The sequence below is a fragment of the Leptodactylus fuscus genome, chromosome 3, assembly GCF_031893055.1.
Source record: "Leptodactylus fuscus isolate aLepFus1 chromosome 3, aLepFus1.hap2, whole genome shotgun sequence".
Classification (NCBI taxonomy): Eukaryota; Metazoa; Chordata; class Amphibia; order Anura; family Leptodactylidae; genus Leptodactylus; species Leptodactylus fuscus.
Genome location: NC_134267.1, coordinates 44,680,984 through 44,702,365, shown reverse-complemented (window position 1 = coordinate 44,702,365; position 21,382 = coordinate 44,680,984). Strand labels below are relative to the sequence as shown.

Below are 21,382 nucleotides of genomic sequence, written 5' to 3'. Positions count from 1 at the left end.
AGACTCGAAAGCTTGTAATCTGTCATCATTTTGGTTAACCATTAAAAAAGGTATCAACTACTGAAGACTCTCAATTTTTATATTACTATCTTTTGGCATTGACCTCTATTTTATGCCTGTAAATCTACATATATTTTGTTAATACAGGTTCTTTAAAAAAAAAATTTATTACCTTTCATTGTACTTCTAGTATTTTACTTATCTTGGATAATGATTAACAGTGTATCCGTCTCTACTTTCAGGTTTTACCATGGTGGACCTTAAGGTGTGTGAACATTCATCAACAGCTTTTGGAGGAGCGCTCTCCTGAATTGTTCTCAGTCGCACAAACCTGTATAGATGGAGGTGGGTACTGTTACCTTGTTGTGTACTTTGTATCCATATTGTTATGCATAATAAAAGTATCACATTTGTTTTTAACAAAGTTGATTGTTGAGGAGCTCATGAAAAAAGATAATGAGCTTCTAAGGCTTGGTTCACATCTACTCACAGGTTTCCGTTGGGGATGTCCGATGGGGAATCCCCGAACGGAAAAGCAATCTGCATAAAAAAGCGGTTACCTTAGGAAACCCACGAATCCCATAGACTGTAATGATCTGTGTGGTTTCCATTAGATTTCCACTCGAAAAGGGTGAAAAATATGGAGAGGAAAGCGCTTCTTGCAGTACTCCCCCCCCCCTCCCGAAACACGTCGTATCACGTGTCGTTAACCAATAAAGAGACAATTTTCATCCACTACGTCTCTGGAGACTATTCCTTCTGTGTGCATGTGCTGTCCGATCCCTTCAGATGTCACACCCTGGTTTTTTCCATTTCCTGACACATCCTTGTGACATGGGATAATTCCGCTGTCACCTCTAAGGGTATGTTCACATGAAGTTTTTACAGGCGGATTTTGATGCAGAATCCGCCTGCACTACAGGCTCCGATTAATTTCAATGGAAGTAGCTCACTTTTTTTTCCCCGCTTGCGATTTTTTTCAGCTAGCGAGAACAAGAAGCAACATGCCCTATCTTCCCGCGGCTCGAGGTTTGCGGCTCGAGGCTCACTCCTGATTAGATCCATTCATTGTGGCCTAATCGGGAGTAGGATCCCGTTGCGGCTAGCCACGCGGAGAGCTCACATGGCGGAAGATATTTCCGCCGTGTGAACAGGCCCTAATATGGGTTTTGATTGTGTCAATATAGAAACATGGAAAGACTGAAAAATACAGGATTTCACAGAAAGGATCCAACATTTGTTATTAAAGTATATTACAAACTGTATTAATGACACAAATACTGACAAAAAAATCAAAAGTTGTCTGAAAGTTTAGCTATGCTTTAAATGTCTGAATTGTTAACTTGTATATTTACGCCTTTAGCTGTTTACTTAAAGGGCACTTGAAGATTATATCTAGAGGTGTCTCAAAATTCCTTATTTATATTGAAAGCTGGAATTGCTGTACTTGTCTGATATGTGGTGAATGATGGAACTGTCTCTTTTGATGATGATAAAATAAGGTTGTATTCTGAATACTAATTATAATGTGATAAAGTGAAGGTGCAGTATTTATTGCGGCGACATCCATTTATATCCATCTAGGCGAAAAAGTAAGAAAAGTCAAAGTATTAGTGACTGACGTCTGTACAAATTACTATACGCTGTATGGACATATATACATATATACGCTGCTTTTCATTGTCAGCATGTTAAATCATGGATAGCAATTGAGACAAAAAAAATGCATGTAGGAAATAAGAAAAATAATACAACTCACAATGTGTGCACAGAATGGAGCATATTTACGAAGGTAAATTTAGAAGAAAGCTATCTTAAAGGGGTTTTATGGGCAAAAAATGTTTTGTTTTGTTTTACAAAGTGTCTATTATGGGTTAATAAATGTACCCATATAATTTTTTGTGTTCAATGCGGACACCTTGTGGAAGACACAGGGACCCCATTATAGTTTATGGGGTCCGTGTGCTTTCATTGCTCACTGCTTGTCAATGCTTTTGGTATTCCATTCAAGGGGGAAGGGGGGGGGTTCTCCAAGCGGACTCCCCGAATAGAATACCGAACGCAGATGTAATCCAGGCCTGAGTGGCATATCCTTTAGCCAGTGGCAAGTTGAGTTGACTTTCACTTTCTGCTATTTTGTGGTTAATTACCTCACCCTATTAAGAATCGCTGTCAAAATGCTTTACAGTGTTTTATTAGATTTTATTTTTTACAAACATCTGCAGAATTTACAAGATTAAGGATTGGTACATAGAGTAATAATGCGGGCATGGGAGTGGATAGGAAGCAGGCGGTATTACAAAATGTGATAGAATTTTTCCGATGACGGAGTTCACGTTTTCCTAAAACTTTGTACAGCTTTTGAAGTTTGGGTGATAGGAATAAGAAGAATGTTCCGAAGTGTTTGTGTAGGTGGAAGGCAGAGCAGACAAGGTCGGGTGATGAAAAGCATAAGTCCTTGGTAGACCAAAGAGCTCGGTTATCACAATTTATGGAGACAAGGAAGTGGAAATAATGTTATCCGGTACTCCTGAAAGTAATTTCAACCATGATGTTAAATCAAATGCTGGAAAGCAGACAATTCAGTTATGAAAGGGTTACAGTAATATATACGGACAGTACTTAATCATGTGCTTTGTATATCTCTCATCCACCGTGCACACTAGGAAACCAAGTAACTAAGTCACATGGTGTTGTATGACTTTCCTCCTGGGATCTTATAAGGATAGATGGAGAATGTGTGGAGATAGATATCAAGTTAAGGGATGGTTACAAATACAAGGCTGTGTCTGCATGGAGCGCTCCGAGAACATTTATCATAAAGCCTGTGCTCGCCTTCCTACAACAGTATTGGGAGATGACATTGACCATTCAGGAGATTACACTTGAATTACTTTCTCCCCCTTTTTATTTTCTTTGAGATAATTATGTCTGAAGAAGCGTTAGAGATTTATTGTGCTAGTAAGTTTTCTTTCCAAGTAGTTTACCTTTTTATATCTCATCCATCCTTGTAGATGTTATGGGAGGGGAGGGGAGGGGGATGCTGCTGCACTGAGAATGTGCTCCTACCTAATGCACTCTCTTATTAAATTACTTCTATTTTGTCTCAGCTAAGTTCACATTTTATTTCTCCTTTCTTATTCATTTATAGTGTTGAATATGGTGATACTTTAGCTGCATATAGTGTGCCCTAAATCTCTGGACCATCGACGTCATTTTATTAAGTTGTCCATATCAAACACAACAAAGTCATAGGCTTTTTTTTTCAGTTTTCGTAGCGGCACAAATTGTACTTCATATCATTTAACATCCTGTATGATGTTCTGGGTGGACATAGAAAAAACTGAATTTAAGTAACTTTCTTATGGACTTCATTTTTACAGTTTTCAATGTGCATCCAATATGGCAGGTCAGCTGCATTCAGTGGGTCGGTACAATCCCAGGGATATCTAATTTATATTTGTGTAACATATATATATATATATATATATATATATATATATATATATATATATACACATTTTTTTTGTTTTAACCCCTTACAAAAAAATCTAACACTTCGCAAAAAAAAATAAAAAGTTGGAGTCGCCATATTCTCACGTCTCTAACTTTTTTATATTTCTTTGTATAGGTATACACAAGGGGTCTTTCTATCAAATTGAGATGTACTTTTTATTTACATCTTTTTGGGGAATGTCACTGAATAGTTCATATTTTATTGGGTAATCATCCTACTAATATTATAAATGTGAAAGTTTGTGTGTTTGGATGTTTGTGAGTTTGGATGTTTGTTCCTCAATCACGCTAAAACGCCTGGACGGATTTGCGTGCAATTTTCCACAAACATAGTTTTCCCTCAGGATTGAGTCACAGGCTACTTTTGGTGCCAATAAACAACATGGCTTCCTAGCAGGAGACTCACAAAAGCAGGACTCCTAGCCCCAGCTATAGACTCACACACACTGGCTGGCATTTCCTGCCTCAACCTGCCTGCACACTCCTTACTGTCACCTCAGGAGTAGCCCTCACTCTACTCACTCACATTTACATATAGCTTTCCACTATATAACACATCACATTGTCTGTATCACTACATACACAATACAAACATAGTTTTCCCTTAGGATTGAGTCACAGGCTACTTTTGGTGCCACTAAACAACATGGCTTCCTAGCAGGAGACTCACAAAAGCAGGACTCCTAGCCCCAGCTATAGACTCACACACACTGCCTGGCATTTCCTGCCTCAACCCGCCTGCACACTCCTTACTGTCACCTCAGGAGTAGCCCTCACTCTACTCACTCACATTTACATATAGCTTTCCACTATACATACACAATACAACACATCACATTGTAATTACATGTATCTCCTATCACTGCTATATACAGTACCTGATACATATATACTCCTGTACACAGGCTGTATATACTATATAATTACATGTATTACCTATCACTGCTATATACAGTGCCTGATACATATATACTCCTGTACACAGGCTGTATATACTATATAATTACATGTATTACCTATCACTGCTATATACAGTGCCTGATACATATATACTCCTGTACACAGGCTGTATATACTATATAATTACATGTATCTCCTATCACTGCTATATACAGTACCTGATACATATATACCCCTGTACACAAGCTGTATATACTATATAATTACATGTATCTCCTATCACTGCTATATACAGTACCTGATACATATATACTCCTGTACACAGGCTGTATATACTATATATTACATGTATCTCCTATCACTGCTATATACAGTACCTGATACATACACTCACCGGCCACTTTATTAGGTACACCATGCTAGTAACGGGTTGGACCCCCTTTTGCCTTCAGAACTGCCTCAATTCTTCATGGCATAGATTCAACAAGGTGCTGGAAGCATTCCTCCGAGATTTTGGTCCATATTGACATGATGGCATCACACAGTTGCCGCAGATTTGTCGGCTGCACATTCATGATGCGAATCTCCCGTTCCACCACATCCCAAAGATGCTCTATTGGATTGAGTTCTGGTGACTGTGGAGGCCATTGGAGTACAGTGAACTCATTGTCATGTTCAAGAAACCAGTCTGAGATGATTCCAGCTTTATGACATGGCGCATTATCCTGCTGAAAGTAGCCATCAGATGTTGGGTACATTGTGGTCATAAAGGGATGGACATGGTCAGCAACAATACTCAGGTAGGCTTTGGCGTTGCAACGATGCTCAATTGGTACCAAGGGGCCCAAAGAGTGCCAAGAAAATATTCCCCACACCATGACACCACCACCACCAGCCTGAATCGTTGATACAAGGCAGGATGGATCCATGCTTTCATGTTGTTGACGCCAAATTCTGACCCTACCATCTGAATGTCTCAGCAGAAATGGAGACTCATCAGACCAGGCAACGTTTTTCCAATCTTCAATTGTCCAATTTCGATGAGCTTGTGCAAATTGTAGCCTCAGTTTCCTGTTCTTAGCTGAAAGGAGTGGCACCCGGTGTGGTCTTCTGCTGCTGTAGCCCATCTGCCTCAAAGTTCGACATACTGTGCGTTCAGAGATGCTCTTCTGGCTACCTTGGTTGTAACGGGTGGCTATTTGAGTCACTGTTGCCTTTCTATCAGCTTGAACCAGTCTGGCCATTCTCCTCTGACCTCTGGCATCAACAACGCATTTCCGCCCACAGAACTGCCGCTCACTGGATGTTTTTTCTTTTTCGGACCATTCTCTGTAAACCCTAGAGATGGTTGTGCGTGAAAATCCCAGTAGATCAGCAGTTTCTGAAATACTCAGACCAGCCCTTCTGGCACCAACAACCATGCCACGTTCAAAGGCACTCAAATCACCTTTCTTCCCCATACTGATGCTCGGTTTGAACTGCAGGAGATTGTCTTGACCATGTCTACATGCCTAAATGCACTGAGTTGCCGCCATGTGATTGGCTGATTAGAAATTAAGTGTTAACGAGCAGTTGGACAGGTGTACCTAATAAAGTGGCCGGTGAGTGTATATACTCCTGTACATAGACTGTATATACTATATATTACATGTATCTCCTATCACTGCTATATACAGTACCTGATACATATATACTCCTGTACACAGACTGTATATACTATATATTACATGTATCTCCTATCACTGCTATATACAGTACCTGATACATATATACTCCTGTACACAGGCTGTATAACACATCACATTGTCTGTATCACAACATACACAATATAACACATCAAATCACATTTGCTAGCCCACCAAACCTTTTAAAGCACTTTTACAGTTTCACACGTCTGTGTCCGCCCAATACTCAACTCACCGCAGACGAAGTCGCGGGTAAAAGCTAGTAATAAATAATTTCTAATGGTAAAGGTAATGTCTATATCTAGTGAGGTACTTCATAGTGACCTGTTCATCAAACAGTCAAAGCCCACCTACCAGCTTGTTGAAGAATGCAGGAAGTGAGAAGAAGAGAAAGCAGGCAAAGCTGAGTAGAGGAAGATGGGGAAACCCCTTTAAGAATCCTTAGGGATTTTTAATTGGTTCTACCAACCTATATCCCATTTTATGCTCAAAAATATTTATGGAGCTACGGCTGTACCTACACAATGAAGATTGATTCCAGACACCTGAGCATATTGAAACGTTCAAAATGTACTTCCTTAAATGTTTAATCTTTTATGGCTCTAGAAGTTGACATGAAGCAGATTGTTGAAGGTAGAATGTACTAAATGACATATGCAAACTCCTACAAAACACAGAACAACTCCCTTTCCAGAAGGGATTCTCCCACAACTCATGTGAAAAGAGATTTATCATAGTCATTCCAACCTTGTATATTCTTACAGTTGTTCCTTAAAATAGAGTTTTACTGGAAAATCCATATAAATGTTTTACCATGAGTTAGGTAAAACTAAATTGATTGCTTCAGCCATCTATTTCGGTGTAGCCTGCTGGGGGAGCAGTATATCAACCAGGGACAGAAATAGACCTGATCAGAAGGGCCAGCTCTGTCCTGGGGAGCCCCCTGAACCCAGTACAGTTGGGTGACAGAAGGACACTGTCCATGGTGAGCTCCATGCTGTAGAACAACTCCAATCCCATGTATGAGACTGTGATAGCACTGGGCAGTACTGTCAGTGACCGACTGCTTCACCCCAAGGCCGGGTTCACACGGAGTTACGTGCCGCGAGATTTGGCACGTAGACGCCGCGTGACCCTTTGCGTGCCGTACACGCTCCCATTCATTTCAATGGGAGCGGGGAGCGTATGCGCCGCGCAAGTTTGCGGCCGTGAATAAATGCACGGCCGCAAACTAGCGCGGCGCATACGCTCCCCGCTCCCATTGAAATGAATGGGAGCGTGTACGGCACGCAAAGGGTCACGCGGCGTCTACGTGCCAAATCTCGCGGCACGTAACTCCGTGTGAACCCGGCCCAAGTGTGAGAAGGAGCGCTATCGGAGATCCTTCCTCCCAACCGTGGTCAGGCTGTATAATCTACATCAGACCAAGTAAAGAGAGAGAGCTAAATGATCCTGATTATTAATTCTTTTTTTTTCCTTAGCTGCTATTGATTCCGAGTATTTTTCTCAGCCTATGTGTGTCTCCTTCTGTAGTATATTACTGTTAATATCCTGTATCTGAATTACCGTATTTTTCGGACTATAAGACGCACTTTTTTCCCAAAAAATTTGGGGGGAAAAGAAGGGTGCGTCTTATAGTCTGAATGTGGCGCCTGGCATCCGCTGTAATAGAGAGGCGGAAGCCGGCAAGTGATAGACGCCGGGGCCTGAGACATCGCTGCGCTCCTCTGCCCTGCATGAAGCCAGCAGCAGCAGGGGCGATGCTATTCCGCTTCTCCGTCCCCCCGCCGCTGGCTTCATGCAGGGCAGAGGAGCGCAGCGATGTCTCAGGCCCCGGCACCTGTGATGGCTTCTATCCCTCCCCGGCATCCGCCTCTCTAGTACAGCAGATGCCGGGTCAGTATCGGTGGCCCCTTCTCCCCCGGGGTCGGTCCCCACCAGCCCCGTACCTGTGACGTTGCAGGCCGGCTCCTGCGCGGCGATATCGCAGGAGCCGACCTGTTCGGGTGACAGCCGGGAGCCTAATGAGGCCTAATGAGGCTCTCAGGCCTGTCACTGCTGTATTAGTATTGCGGCTGGTCTCTATGACCAGCCGTAATACTAATAGACAGAATGTCCCATAGACGGCAATACAGTTGTATTGCCGTCTATGGGACTTGCAATCAAGTGACCGCAGGTTCAAGCCCCCGGGGGGGAATAAAATAGTAAAAAAAAAAAAAAAAAAAGCTTTAAAAATATAAAATAAATAAAAGTTCTAAATCACCTCCTGTTTTTTTTCAATACAAGGTGATCTAAGAAATAGACATTCCCCAAAATGGTATAACTAAAAAGTACATCTGGCCCCGCAAAAAAAAAAAACACTCTATACATCCCACGTAAATTTTTTTCCCATATTTTCCTCCTCTAAAACCTAGGTGCGTCTTATAGTCCGAAAAATACGGTATCTATGCTGCTGTAACACACTGAAATTTCCCCAATGGTGCGATTATTAATGGATTATCTTATTTTATCGTATCACGTTTTTATGATCTTGTCTCAGCACTCTCCCAGCCATGGTGAAGGCTTGATCAGTGCCATAACCAGCTGTCTGAGCTGCCCCCATCCTTTAAAGGGGTATTCCCATGTCCCTTGCTCACCAGTTTTCGCTGCTGCAAAGGCTTCTTTCTTCCTGGATTTCAACGTCAATTGGTGGGCGGGGTTTCACATGCAAAGCCATACTGTCTGACGACCTCCAGTTTAGCTCCGCCCCCAAATTAGTGTGTAGCTCCGCCCACCACATAGCGTGATCCTATGGGATGACTGAAGGGTCTGTGATGTCATCAAAGGTCCTATAACACTTGGATTTAGCTTGTTCTATATAGAGTCAGCTAAAGCCTAGTGGGCTAAGGGACCAGGTCCTTCTGCCCATTAACTTTTAGCCTGTTCTATATAAGAAAGCTAAATCCTAGTGAGCAGAGGGACCAGGTGCCACTAGGATTTAGACTGTTTTATATAAGAAAGCAGCACTCATTTCCCCCCTCCTTTATCTGAGAGCAGGAAGCTAGGTCACATGTGTGGTGTAGACACAGGAACAGCTACAGGCACAGGCTCACTCCCGTGCTCTTAGCCCCTCCCTCCCCCCTGAGAGCAGGCAGCTACGTCACTTGACATTTGAGCAGATAATCCCAAGGGCCATAGAAACACAGTGTCAACAATGAAATGAATAAATTAAGATAGTTGACAAATAAAGCAGTTTTGCTGTAGCAGTGTATTTAGGAAAAGTCTTAAATCCACATTAACAAGCAGTATATATAGGATCTTTGTTATGGGACAACCCCTTTAAGGTCCGCTTCTGCTGCTAGTGACTGTAAATTATAAGCAGCTATACCTGACCATATCTTGCATGATTCCTTGGCCTTCATTTTCCATGGACTGTCTGATTCCATATGAAAACTCCGACTGGTATCAAAAGGAAGCAGAAAAATTCCACCTGGCAGGATTTGATGCAGAATTTTCAAATTCAGCAGTGAATACCAGGGCAGCTGATTTTTTTAATAAATTTTTTCAGCCTCTGCCAAAAGGAGGCATTATTAGCCAGGGAACAGCATGACCAGGCTGAAGCTGCTCCCTACCCATTAGGGGTAATTTACATATGGCTTTTTATGCCTTCTGGCATTTATAATTTCACTTTGCTGCAACAGAAGGACCACAGAGGGGCACCAATGGAAAGGGGACCTGATGATGGTGCCAGTTTATGGTGGAAAAAACAACTGAAAGGTTCCCTTTAATTGCAACATATCCAAGAGTCCAGGAAAGGCAGAGACAACGTGAACTAAACAAGACACACAAAAAGGATTTCTTGGTTATGTTCATTGTCTGCCAGTTTGGCCTGAATAAACTCCAGGGTATCTCTAAAAGATGCATAGACCCTTAAATACAGTGTCAGAGAATGCAATTTACCAATGCAATTCCAATTTTATAAGATTATGTAGTTATGACATCAGTATTTTTTATTTTTTTGGCTTGCATTTCTTGTGTTGGATTCACTTTGTTAGTTGCAAAATTATAGTAGAATTACGGTAGTTGTATTTAATTATTCATTTGCATAATATTTGCTGTTTTTACAGTGGCCACCAGATGTCACTGCAGTAGGTATACACTTTATACTCATAACTAGTGAACAAAGACCACCCCATCTCATTTTACAGCCTGCTGCGAATATCTAAAGTGCACAAATTAGTTTAACTGTTATCAAACAGGGTTATTCGGGCATGTGCTCGCTGTTGTATTAAAGGGGCTCTATCAGCAAAATCATGCTGATAGAGCCCCACATATGCGTGAATAGCCTTTAAAAAGGCTATTCAGGCACCGTAAAAGTTATATTAAACTACCACCCGTTTTAAAATAAAACCCTGAAACAGAATGCGATAAACTTACCGAACGTGCACAGTGGGCGGGCATTTAGGGTCCGCCGTCTTCTTCATCCACGCCTCCTCTTCCTCCGATGTCCTCCGATGTCCTCGGGTCCTGTCCTCCTCTGGCGCTCACGAACTGACATTGCTTTAAAAAAATGGCCTGGGCGCATGCGCAGTAGCATGCTGCTTCTACTACGGCTACTGCGCATACGGGTAGTAGAACTTGCCATTTCCTGGGATATCTTCACGGATTCATTAATAGACTCAAGTCGAGACTCTCGGGTGTTAACTTGGCCATGAAAAAAGTACGGGCAAGTGCGAGCAAATTTGTGTGAGCAAGCAATTATGCTGGGTCTTTCTAACTGTACATTTTAATCCTTCATTGATCATAAATGGGTTTTATTTCTGCGGGTCATTGCAGATAAAGTACAAGTTTAGAGCGTAGAGTGAATGGGTGGGTGATGTGGAGTATAATAGTCCAATGGGTTCTCATCTTCCCCTCAGTTGGTGGAAATCTCCATAGTAGACTCCTATTCTCCCAGTAGGATCTAGAGTTTCCTCTTCTCATCTGCAGATGTAAAATCCGGGATGTGAGCAGAGAGTCTTTGGAATTAGGCGGCCCTCACAGTTGCGTATTTGGTGCAGTGTAGCAGGATGTGGGTCTCGTCTTCAAGGGCCCCTTGGGCACCGTGTTGGCACAGTCCGTGGCTTGTACATCTGCCTGTGTCGGCCCGTTTCTATCTCTAGGCTGCCTCTGCAAATTTCAGTTACCGCACTGCTACAGCAAATGCTGTGCCCTCTTACTTTTTTACCCAGGTACAGCGTCTGAGTCTCTTAAGTGTATGGACAAGATGCCATCCCGCTGTAAACCATGAAGGAGCAGGCCTACTGATCTAGAGATTGACTACCCAAGGCATCAGTAACACTTATACACTGCCCACCCTTATACACACTAAATATAGTCCTTTTTGGCATATTAATAATAATAATTGGAATCATATCCTAGAAAATGTGTCCTTATTTAATTAGTCGAATCTCAAAAGTCATTCATTAAAACCAATCCCTTTGATCCCCTCCTTTTATCAGGCATCTGCAGGCCTAAATAGTCCTGATCCAAACATGACTGTTGGCAGCACTTACTTGAAAGGTTTGTGGTTAGTCGGATTTCTGGTTGGCCTTATGTGGTGATGACATCATTAAAATGGCACTAGGCCTCCACATCCTTGTCTTACTATGTTATTGTAAGTTTATATCCCAAGGAACTCAGCCAGTCTGCCTCAGTAGAAAGTAATTAAGGTGACTGCCACTCACTTCATATTTCCAGGTCAGCAAGTACAAAACATTTTCCCTTAAGGTAGCCTCAAAATAGTTTCTTTTTTTCATTTTATTTAACTCTTTTTCCATTGGTTCAAATGAAGATTGCTGTCTTAGTAATCAATCTTATCTGGAATACCAAGGGCTAAAGGCATATTGTCTGTCTGTCTATCGTTCCAGCTATAATAATTAGACTATAGGTTTATGGTACTAGATTTTTAGGAGTTCCCTCATGATCATGAAATTTGGAATCACTGGACCAGACTAACGTAGCAAAGCAGTCTGAGAATGATCTAAGCATAAAGAAAGATTGATGTCATATACAGTAAATATACAGTACAGTGCCTTGCAAAAATTTTCGTCCCCCTTGAACTTTTCAACCTTTTGCCACATTTCAGGCTTCAAACATAAAGGTATCAAATTTTAATTTTTGGGGGGAAGAATCAACAACAAGTGGGACACAATGGTGAAGTGGAACGAAATTTATTGGATATTTTAAACTTTTGTAACAAATAAAAAACTGAAAAGTGGGACGTGCAATATTATTCGCCCCCTTTACTTTCAGTGCAGCAAACTCACTCCGTTCAGTTCAGTGAGGACCTCTGATTGTCCTAAATGACTGATGATGATAAATAGAATCCACCTGTGTGTAACCAAGTCTCCATATAAATGCAACTGCTCTGTGATAGTCTCAGGGTTCAGTTTAAAGCACAGAGAGCATCATGAAGACCAAGGAAGGTCCGAGATACTGTTGTGGAGAAGTTTAAAGCTGGATTTGGATACAAAAAGATTTCCAAAGCTTTAAACATCCCAAGGAGCACTGTGCAAGCAGTCATATTGAAATGGAAGGCATATCAGACCACTGCAAATCTACCAAGACCCGGCCGTCCCTCCTAAACTTTCATCTCAAACAAGGAGAAGACTCTTCAGAAATGCAGCCAAGAGGTGCATGATCACTCTGGATGAACTGAAGTGATCTACATCTGAAACGGGAGAGTCTGTCCATAGGACAACAATCAGTCGTACACTGCACAAATCTGGCCTTTATGGAAGAGTGGCAAGATATCCATAAAAAGTCTCATTTAAATTTTGCCACAAGCCACCTGGGAAACACCAAACATGTGGAAGAAGGTGCTCTAGTCAGATGAAACCAAAATCCAACTTTTTGGCCACAATGTAAAACGATATGTTTGGTGTAAAAGCAACACAGCTCATCACCCTGAACACACCATCCCCACAGGCCACAAGAAAATGGCCGCTTACTTACTGTGTAACTGGCCATTTTTCTTATGGCTGCGAGCATTCGCAGTCTGCTCTGCCCGAGGCCTAGAAGTTTGAACCCAGCTCCGGAGGAAGATGCGCAGAGAGGCCGTTCCTGAAGAAGATGGAGGCGGTGCTAGAGATTTCTCTTGCAGCATTGGGGACGCCTCCAGTGTTGTTTGAGTGCGGTGGCCCGCTTCCAGTGCTGCGAGAGAACATTTGCATACAGACGAAAACCGGGATTTCTACCGAACGGTGGCGTGAAGAAGACATCTAAAAGTAGAAGAAGAATAGTCTTTATTAAGGATATTCCTACGTGTGAACGAGAAAAAATTTGATTTTAATAGTAGAATCTCTTTAAAGGAGTTATGGCACAAAAATTATTTATGGTCTATTTTCACTTGAGATTGGTGGGTGTCCTGACAGTTAGACCCTCACCATCTAATATAATTTGCTATCTTAACCCCTTAGCGACCCTTGACGTAACTGTACGTCATGGGTCGCATGGGGATGTATGGAGCGAGCTCACACGCTGAGCTCGCTCCATACACGGCAGATGCCGGCTGTATCATACAGCCAGGACCTGCCAATAACAGCAGCGGTCGGTGCCCGAGCCGATCGCTGCTGTTAACCCTTTACACACTGCGGTCAAACGCGACCGCAGCGTGTAAACAGAGCAGGCGGCATGGGCGCCGCCATGTTTCCCCGATCGCCGCCCTCCTGAACGTCACAGGAGGGCGGTGATCGGTTGCTATGACAGACGGAAGCCTATTGAAGGCTTCCAGGCTTGTCCCTGCATTAGTTCTATTAGACGATGCCAGGGGCATCGTCTAATAGAAGTGCTGCGATTTTGCTATTCACTGCAATACTGTAGTATTGCAGTGAATAGTATGGGCGATCAGACCCCCTAGGTTTCAAGGTACCTAAGGGGTCTGATCATAAATGTAACAGAAGAAAAAAAAAAGTTTTTAAAAGTATTAAAAAAATAAAAAAAATATAAAAGTTCAAATCACCCCCCTTTCCCTAGATTAGCTATAAAAGTAATTAAAGAACATTAAACATAAACATATTAGGTATCCCTGCGCTCCAAAATGCCTGAACTATTAGAATATTAAAACATTTATCCCGTACTGCGAACAACGTAGCAGCAAAAAAAATAAAAACAGCCAAAAAGCGTTTTTTTCAACACTTTGCCTCTTATAAAAAATTGAATAAAAAGTGATCAAACCATCAGATCTTTCCCCAAATGGTATCAATAGAAACGTCATCTTGTCCCGCATAAAAAGACACCACAACCAGCTCCATACATGGAAATATGAAAAAGTTACAGGTGTTAGAACATGATGACACAAATTTTTTTTCTATTTTGCAAAGTTTATCATTTTTTTTAAAAGTATCAAAACATTTCAAATACTATATAAATTTGGTATCACCGCGTTCGTACTGACACGTAGAACACAGGTAACATGTCATTTGTACCAAACAGTGAACCCTGTAAAAATTAAACCCATAAGAAAATGGCGCAAATGCATTTTTTCTCCAATTGCACCTCATTCTGAATTTTTTTCCAGCTTCCCAGTACATTGCACAGCATATTGAATGGTGCCATTACAAAGTACAATTTGTCCCGCAAACAATAAGCCATCATGTGACTCTGTGAACTGAAAAATGAAAAAGTTATGGCTCTTGAAATGTGAGGAGGGAAAAACGAAAATGCGAAACCAAAAAATGGCCTGGTCCTTAAGGGGTTAAGGATGTGATAATCCATAACTTTTAGAATTCTGTTAAGAACTCCAAATTCTTACAAAAACAGTTCAATATAATGTTACAATATGCTAGCAAAATGCTCGAAAGGCTGCAATTTACTACACAACAGCATCTATGTTGAATGTCTCTGTGTGACATACTATCACATAACAGTATTGCATTGAAAGCCTGGTCATCATGAAACACATATCTGGAACAAAAAAGAAAGATGCTGTGTAGCTACATTAAACTTCTAGATCACTCGTGGGCCACTGTCTTCTAAACGTAAACTCACTTGTTATGTCCGACAATCATCTAGTTTTTTTTTTTTTTTTTAAACATAAAATGTGTTAATTTTGCTCTTTGTTCACCAGTGAGGAGCGAGCCATAGAGAAGTTATTTCACAGACAAGATGCTCAATTAATGAGGTTTAGTCAATTGATGCCCAAACAGTTTTTATATGGGAGAGCATAGATATGAATTCTACAACCCTGGCTTCCTTCCAAACTAGACTGTTCCCTTAACAATACGTTTTATTTTAGCTACTTTTTTTTTTTACCATATTGCATGAAAATAGGCAGTTAGCATAGTAGGAAGAGCCAGCTGCTCATGAGTTTTTGGGCTGTTTTATAAAAAGTGAAGTAATTTCCTACTTTCTTAGATAGGACAGGATAAAACCAGGCGACAGATTCCCTTCAAATGGGTTTTATAGGTCCCCAAAAAATTAGTTTAGGGCGGGTCAGAATTTGAAATGCAAAATGTTTAATCTATTCTTATTCATCCCCCTTTATTCTGTGTTGGAACCACTCAGAGATGACTAAGGCCTGGTTCACATCTGCGTTTGGCCCCCCCCCACCCCCGAACGGAATACTGAACGCATTAAAAAGCGGTGAACTAAGAAACCACATGGACCCCATAGATTATAATGGGGTCTGTATGTTTTCGGCGCGGTGTCCGCACAAATCCTGCGGAGAGAAAAGTGCTGTCTCTGCATGATACGTGCGGACACCGCACGGAAAACACACAGATCCCATTATAGTCTATGGAGTCCATATGGTTTTATTGCTCACTGCTTTTTAATGTTTTAGGTATTCCGTTCAGGGGGGGTCCCCAAGCAGACTCCCCGAACGGAATACGAAATGCAGATGTGAACCAGGCCTTGCCCGACTACCACAATTAAAACACTGAGGCCAGCGACTTCGTTGGCCCATTACGCTAGGTTCACACCTGCGTTCGGCACTCCGTTCTGTGGTTTCCGTCTTCTGCATGCAAGAAGACGGAAACCACAGACCAGGTCCGGCCGTGAGCATTTTATGCTCTCCGTCGCGAAACCGTTTTTTTAAAATCTGGACACAGAGTACTGCATGTCTGACTCTGTGTCCAGATCAAATAACCCGGTTTCACGGCTCTACATGGTACTGGGATTAGATTTAGAACATTTACTGCTGACAGACTCCCTTTAAAGGGGCCTGAGGAGGAAAAATCCTGCCCAAAGAAGATTGTCAGCTGGGTTTAATGTTACTATGTTACTGGGTTGAATGATGGACTTCAATTTTTTTGGAAATAGCCCTATACTCCTTCCCAGATTGATGAGCAGCAACATTTGCTTCACTAAGGTCATTTCTGTTATCGCTCTTTTTTTGACATTTTGTAAACACACCCTTGAATGTTTCAGATGGGTGTGAATACTCATGACTTTATGTATATGTTGTGAGAAGGTGACAGGCAGAGTGCTGGAGTCCAGGTATATCAGCCCCAGGTTTCTGACATATGTGTGGTCCAGGATGGATCTGGATTAGGCCTCAGCCCAGGTGTAGATTCTTGGCTTGGCTTGGCATGCAAGAAGACGGAAATCACAGACCGGGTCCGGCCGTGAGCGGCGGTGAGCGTTTTATGCTCTACACCGTGAAACCGTTTTTTAAAATCCAGACACAGAGTACTGCATGTCCAACTCTGTGTCCAGATTAAAAAACCCGGTTTCATGGCGGAGCGCATAAAACACGGCCGCTCACAGCCGGACAGCTTTCTCACCCATTCAAATGAATGGGTGAGAAAGAGTCCTGCAGGTTTCTGTCTCCTGCCTCTGTTTTGTGCAGAAAACGGAAACCTGCAGAACGGAGACCGGGCGCAGATGTGAACGAGCCCTTACTGGAACCAGACACAAACAGAGAGGATCCAAAAAGATAATAATTTCTTATTTCCTTATTTAACATTCCTCCTGTTCTCAGTCTTTTTTGCTTGGAAAATTTCCTTTACTGGTGCAAATTTTAGCATGATGCAATTTTCAATATGTCGGTCAAATTAACAAAAACATTGACTATCTCCTCTCTCCGTGTTGTGTGTACTTGTAATAGTTGGAACTACTTGACATAGTTGCCTACTACCCTGCTGGTCCGCTATCTTCCAGGTATTAGCTCACTTTGTATGCGTTGAGCCCAGCATCATACAAGCTTCCATTTATTTCATATAAAATTTCTTATTTCCGCTCTTTGTTCAGCAATGAGCAGCAAGTAGTATGGTGTGTCGAGCAGAGCAGCCTAATGTAAAATATCCCTTTGCTGCAGATTGTAATCTTTAATTTTCTACTTTTTTATTGATGTGCCAACTACAATACTCGTCAGAAAGCAAAAGGTAAATGAAGGTTTTTATCCAGAAATCATAAGATCTCTCTGAAGAAGGATTTTGTTACAGGGCTTTTCTGCAGTTCGTTCTCAAGATATGGTGCTATTCATTTCATGGGCTTTAAAGTGTTCCTGCCACAAAGACCTTCAAATGAATCTGTCACCTAGAATGAACTCAAGCTTATTATACATTAACAATTAGTCTAGATTGTGTGGAAATCTTGAATTTTTATCCTTTCATGCATTCGGTGATGGTGTCGGGTATACATATGCTCTCAACGGTTTTGATTAAATGAGGGGAAAAGTGCTTTGCATGGGAATATAGAACTGAGACCAAACCCCAGGCAAGCAAAGACTCGTCACCAATAGAGATGAGCGAACACTGTTCGGATCAGCCGTTCCGAACAGCACGCTCCCATAGAAATGAATGGAAGCACCTGGCGCGTACACTTTGCCGGCGGCCGGTCGCCGTGCCAGGTGCTTCCATTCATGCTGTTCGGAACGGCTGATCCGAACAGTGTTCGCTCATCTCTAGTCACCAAACCACTTTTCTCTACATTTACATATTATTAAAATGGAAATTCACATGAAAATGGGTCTCTAAATCTGAATAACAAATGTATATTTGAAAACTAAAGAATCACTTCTACAAGGTACTGGGATTAGATTTAGAACATTTACTGCTGACAGACTCCCTTTAAAGGGGCCTGAGGAGGAAAAATCCTCCCCAAAGAAGATTGTCAGCTGCATTTAATGTTTTCTGCTTGTAAGCCTACTCATCGTTGAATGATGGACTTCAATTTTTTTGGAAATCACCCGATACTCCTTCCCAGACTGATGAGTAGCAACATTTGCTTCACTAAGGTCATTTCTGTTGTCACTCTTTTTTGACATTCTGTAAACACACTCTTGAATGTTTCAGATGGGTGTGACTACTCATGACTTTATGTATGTGTTGTGAGAAGGTGACAGGCAGAGTGCTGCAGTCCAGATATATCAGCCCCTGGTTTCTGACATATCTGTGGTCCAGGGCGGATCTGGATTAGGCCTCAGCCCAGGTGGAGATTCTTGGCTCATTACTGGGCCAGAAAACTCTGCAGCTCTTGTATTGCAGTGCAGTTCCATGGAGTGAAGGGAGGCGTGTGGTTCTGTCCTGTAACCCTGAGTCCGGTGAGACAATATTGTGCTTGTTTACTTCGTGTGGCTGGTAGTAAGCCACATGTATAGTTAGGTTATCAGTTCTGTTTAGTTAGTTGCTCAGACGAGCAGGGTTTTTTAATTTTGCTTTTGCCTGAAGTTAAGGCTGTAATTTGTTTTGCTCCTTTTGTGCCTGAGGTCAAGGTTTATTTATTTATTTTTTTTTTTCTAAATAAACCAGTTTGCTTCATATTTTGTCCCTGACTTGACTGTTTGGGTCTTCATCACTGCTTCTACCGAGCTAACTTTTCCACAGTGTGTGTACATAAATATAAAATAGTACTTTTTTCTGTATATTCTACACTAGGTTCCCAATTATCATTCGGGTCCACATTGAAACCCAAAAGACAGAGACCCTGTCCACTTAAGAAACAGTTACCCGCGGATAGACCATAATGGAGTCCACCAGTTTTATACAGAAACCGGAGGAGAGAAAAGACCTTGCAGGACGTTTCTCTTTGCCGATTTTAGTCAGAATCTGCGGCAGAGTGACTCCAACGCAGATGTGAATCTAACCTGAATTGCTTTTGACCTAGCTATGCTCTACCCCAGAGACTGGAAATACATATTTCTTTTATTTCTTCCTTTTTTTATTTAAGAGGTTAACAGATTTAGAAGTACACCTCAAGGCCTTATAAAATGGTGTGAGAACATCAGGCATGCTGTACTTTACAAGTCTTTAGTTCTAAAATATATACTGCAAGAAGAGCAAAGCATTTGCACATAAAGGGCAAACACCATGAAATCACCGGTAAGCCTGGACTTATCATTCATGGATGTGTGTTAGTTTACCGGCTCATCTTATTTAAGGAACAGCTCTCAAGGGTCCACCTGACTGGTTGTTGGAGAAATAATAAATTCCAGTAACTGCACATTAGGTCACTATAATAAATAAGAAATGCCAGCGGTATCAGACATTAGGGATAGCAGGTTATCTGTAGGTCACAGATATAGTATAGTATCTTGTGCTATCATGTAAATCTTAGGTTTGACAATTTGTAACCCATGAAGCCCTTAGAACAAGAGCAATATCACGGTGCAAAGCATTCAATCCTGGGAAACAGACCTGAACAGCAGTGTAGATTTCTACTGCTTCCTTCTACTTAAGAGATTTAGGAACCTGTAGTAGACGATTTACAAAAAATTTTCTTTTTATATTTATATATTCTATATTCTAAATCTTAAATTATAATATATTAATTTTTACAATTCCAATTATTATTACAGTTCTAAATATTTTTTCTGAACTGGACGTAAGGCAAGGTGGTAGCTAGTGGAGCAGGCATATTTTTGGACCTGTCAATATCCCTCGAGGAATACAATAATTTATTATAGTACTATAGTATGTGATACTATACCATGCAGTGGACTGTCATGCTAGGGTCGCACTAGCATTCATCTCCCCATTGTTCGCTTCCATATAGGGACCCAAAAACTGAGAGCCCAACTGCTAAAAAAGTGGTTTCCCATGGACACCCACAGACCCCATAAATCAGTGATGGCGAACCTTTTTGAGACTGAGTGCCCAAACTGCAACCCAAAACCCACTAAAGTGCCAACACGGCAATTTAACCTTAATACTCTGCGGATCCACAATTGTGGTCTTATACGGACCCATAAATTCCAGTCATGTGAATGGGGATTTACAGGGCTTGTTCTAAAAGGTAAAGGCCTCCGCATTTAGTACTTTTGAACAATTAATGTTCACTATTTACATCGCACAGGATCTGTTTTATAGTGACCGTGCAATGTTATTACAGACTGTGCATATAGCACCTCTGCTATAAAACAGATACTTTGTAATATAATAGTGAAGGGACCCCCACACAGTACAATTTGCCCCACAGTGGCCCCCACACAGTATTATATGTTCCACTTTGGACAGAATTATATGCTCCACACTAGCCCCCCACAGTATTATATGCTCTACAGCAGCCCTCCCTCACAGAGTATTATATGCTCCACAATAGACCTTATTCCCCACACAGTAATAAATGCTCCACAGTAGCCCCCTTCCCCACGCAGTATTAAATGATCCACAATAGCCCCCCTCCCCGACACAATATTAAATGTTCCACAGCAGCACTGATCAAAATGTAGAGCAGGGTTCTCAAAGTTTACCGCATAAATTCAGTATAAAAGGTCCCCATCATTGACCTCATAAAGTACAAGTGTCTCCCATACAGTGCCCAGCCCCCATTGTTGTCCTCATACAAATGGGATTATTAGTATGGTACTTACCTCACTGCTACCCAGTTGTGCTTTTCCACTTTTTTGAAGCAAGACGGAGCATGAGGGTAAAGGAGAGGTAAGTAGTGCACTCATGCTGACTGCAGTGTACAAATTGGAAAGTAATAGGTCAGACTGTGGCTCTCTGCTCTGCCGGTCCCAGTTCCAGGTCGGGGGCTCTTGTTCTGTTATCCGGCTGCTTTTTATACAGCTGGATCGAAGCAAATGAAGAGAACTCACTACATCCCTCCCCTGGCCGCAGATGACCATCTAAGGTGGAGGGGGGTGGTAGGTGCAGGCTGAGACCCTGCTGTAGGGGCAGAGGAATACATGGCTCTAGTTCTCTCCATGTTCAGGGGAATAGGTAAAGGAGACAATGCTACATCAATCTTACGTTACAGTATGGGGTGTACATTTGTTAATACATTTTTTTTCTTTCTAATATGGTGAATTGTATTGACTGTAGCAAAAATCTGCCTTGTCATACAGTTGTCTCAGCCCTCTTGCAATCTTAGCAGAG

The 21,382-nt window shown here is 41.8% G+C and overlaps 1 protein-coding gene and 1 long non-coding RNA gene across 2 annotated transcripts in view; one reads left to right on the top strand and one right to left on the bottom strand.

The window, feature by feature from the left end:
- Nucleotides 1–21,382, bottom strand: part of LOC142197309 (uncharacterized) — a 644,898-nt gene that overhangs the window by 77,793 nt on the left and 545,723 nt on the right. The gene's annotated exons all lie outside the window — the stretch shown is intronic.
- The window catches only part of TTC27 (tetratricopeptide repeat domain 27), a 267,096-nt gene that overhangs the window by 55,426 nt on the left and 190,288 nt on the right, over nt 1–21,382 (top strand). Inside the window, exon 6 of the mRNA XM_075267495.1 lies at nt 243–345. Coding sequence (XP_075123596.1) covers nt 243–345 — 103 coding nt within the window. The remainder of the gene's footprint in view (nt 1–242; nt 346–21,382) is intronic.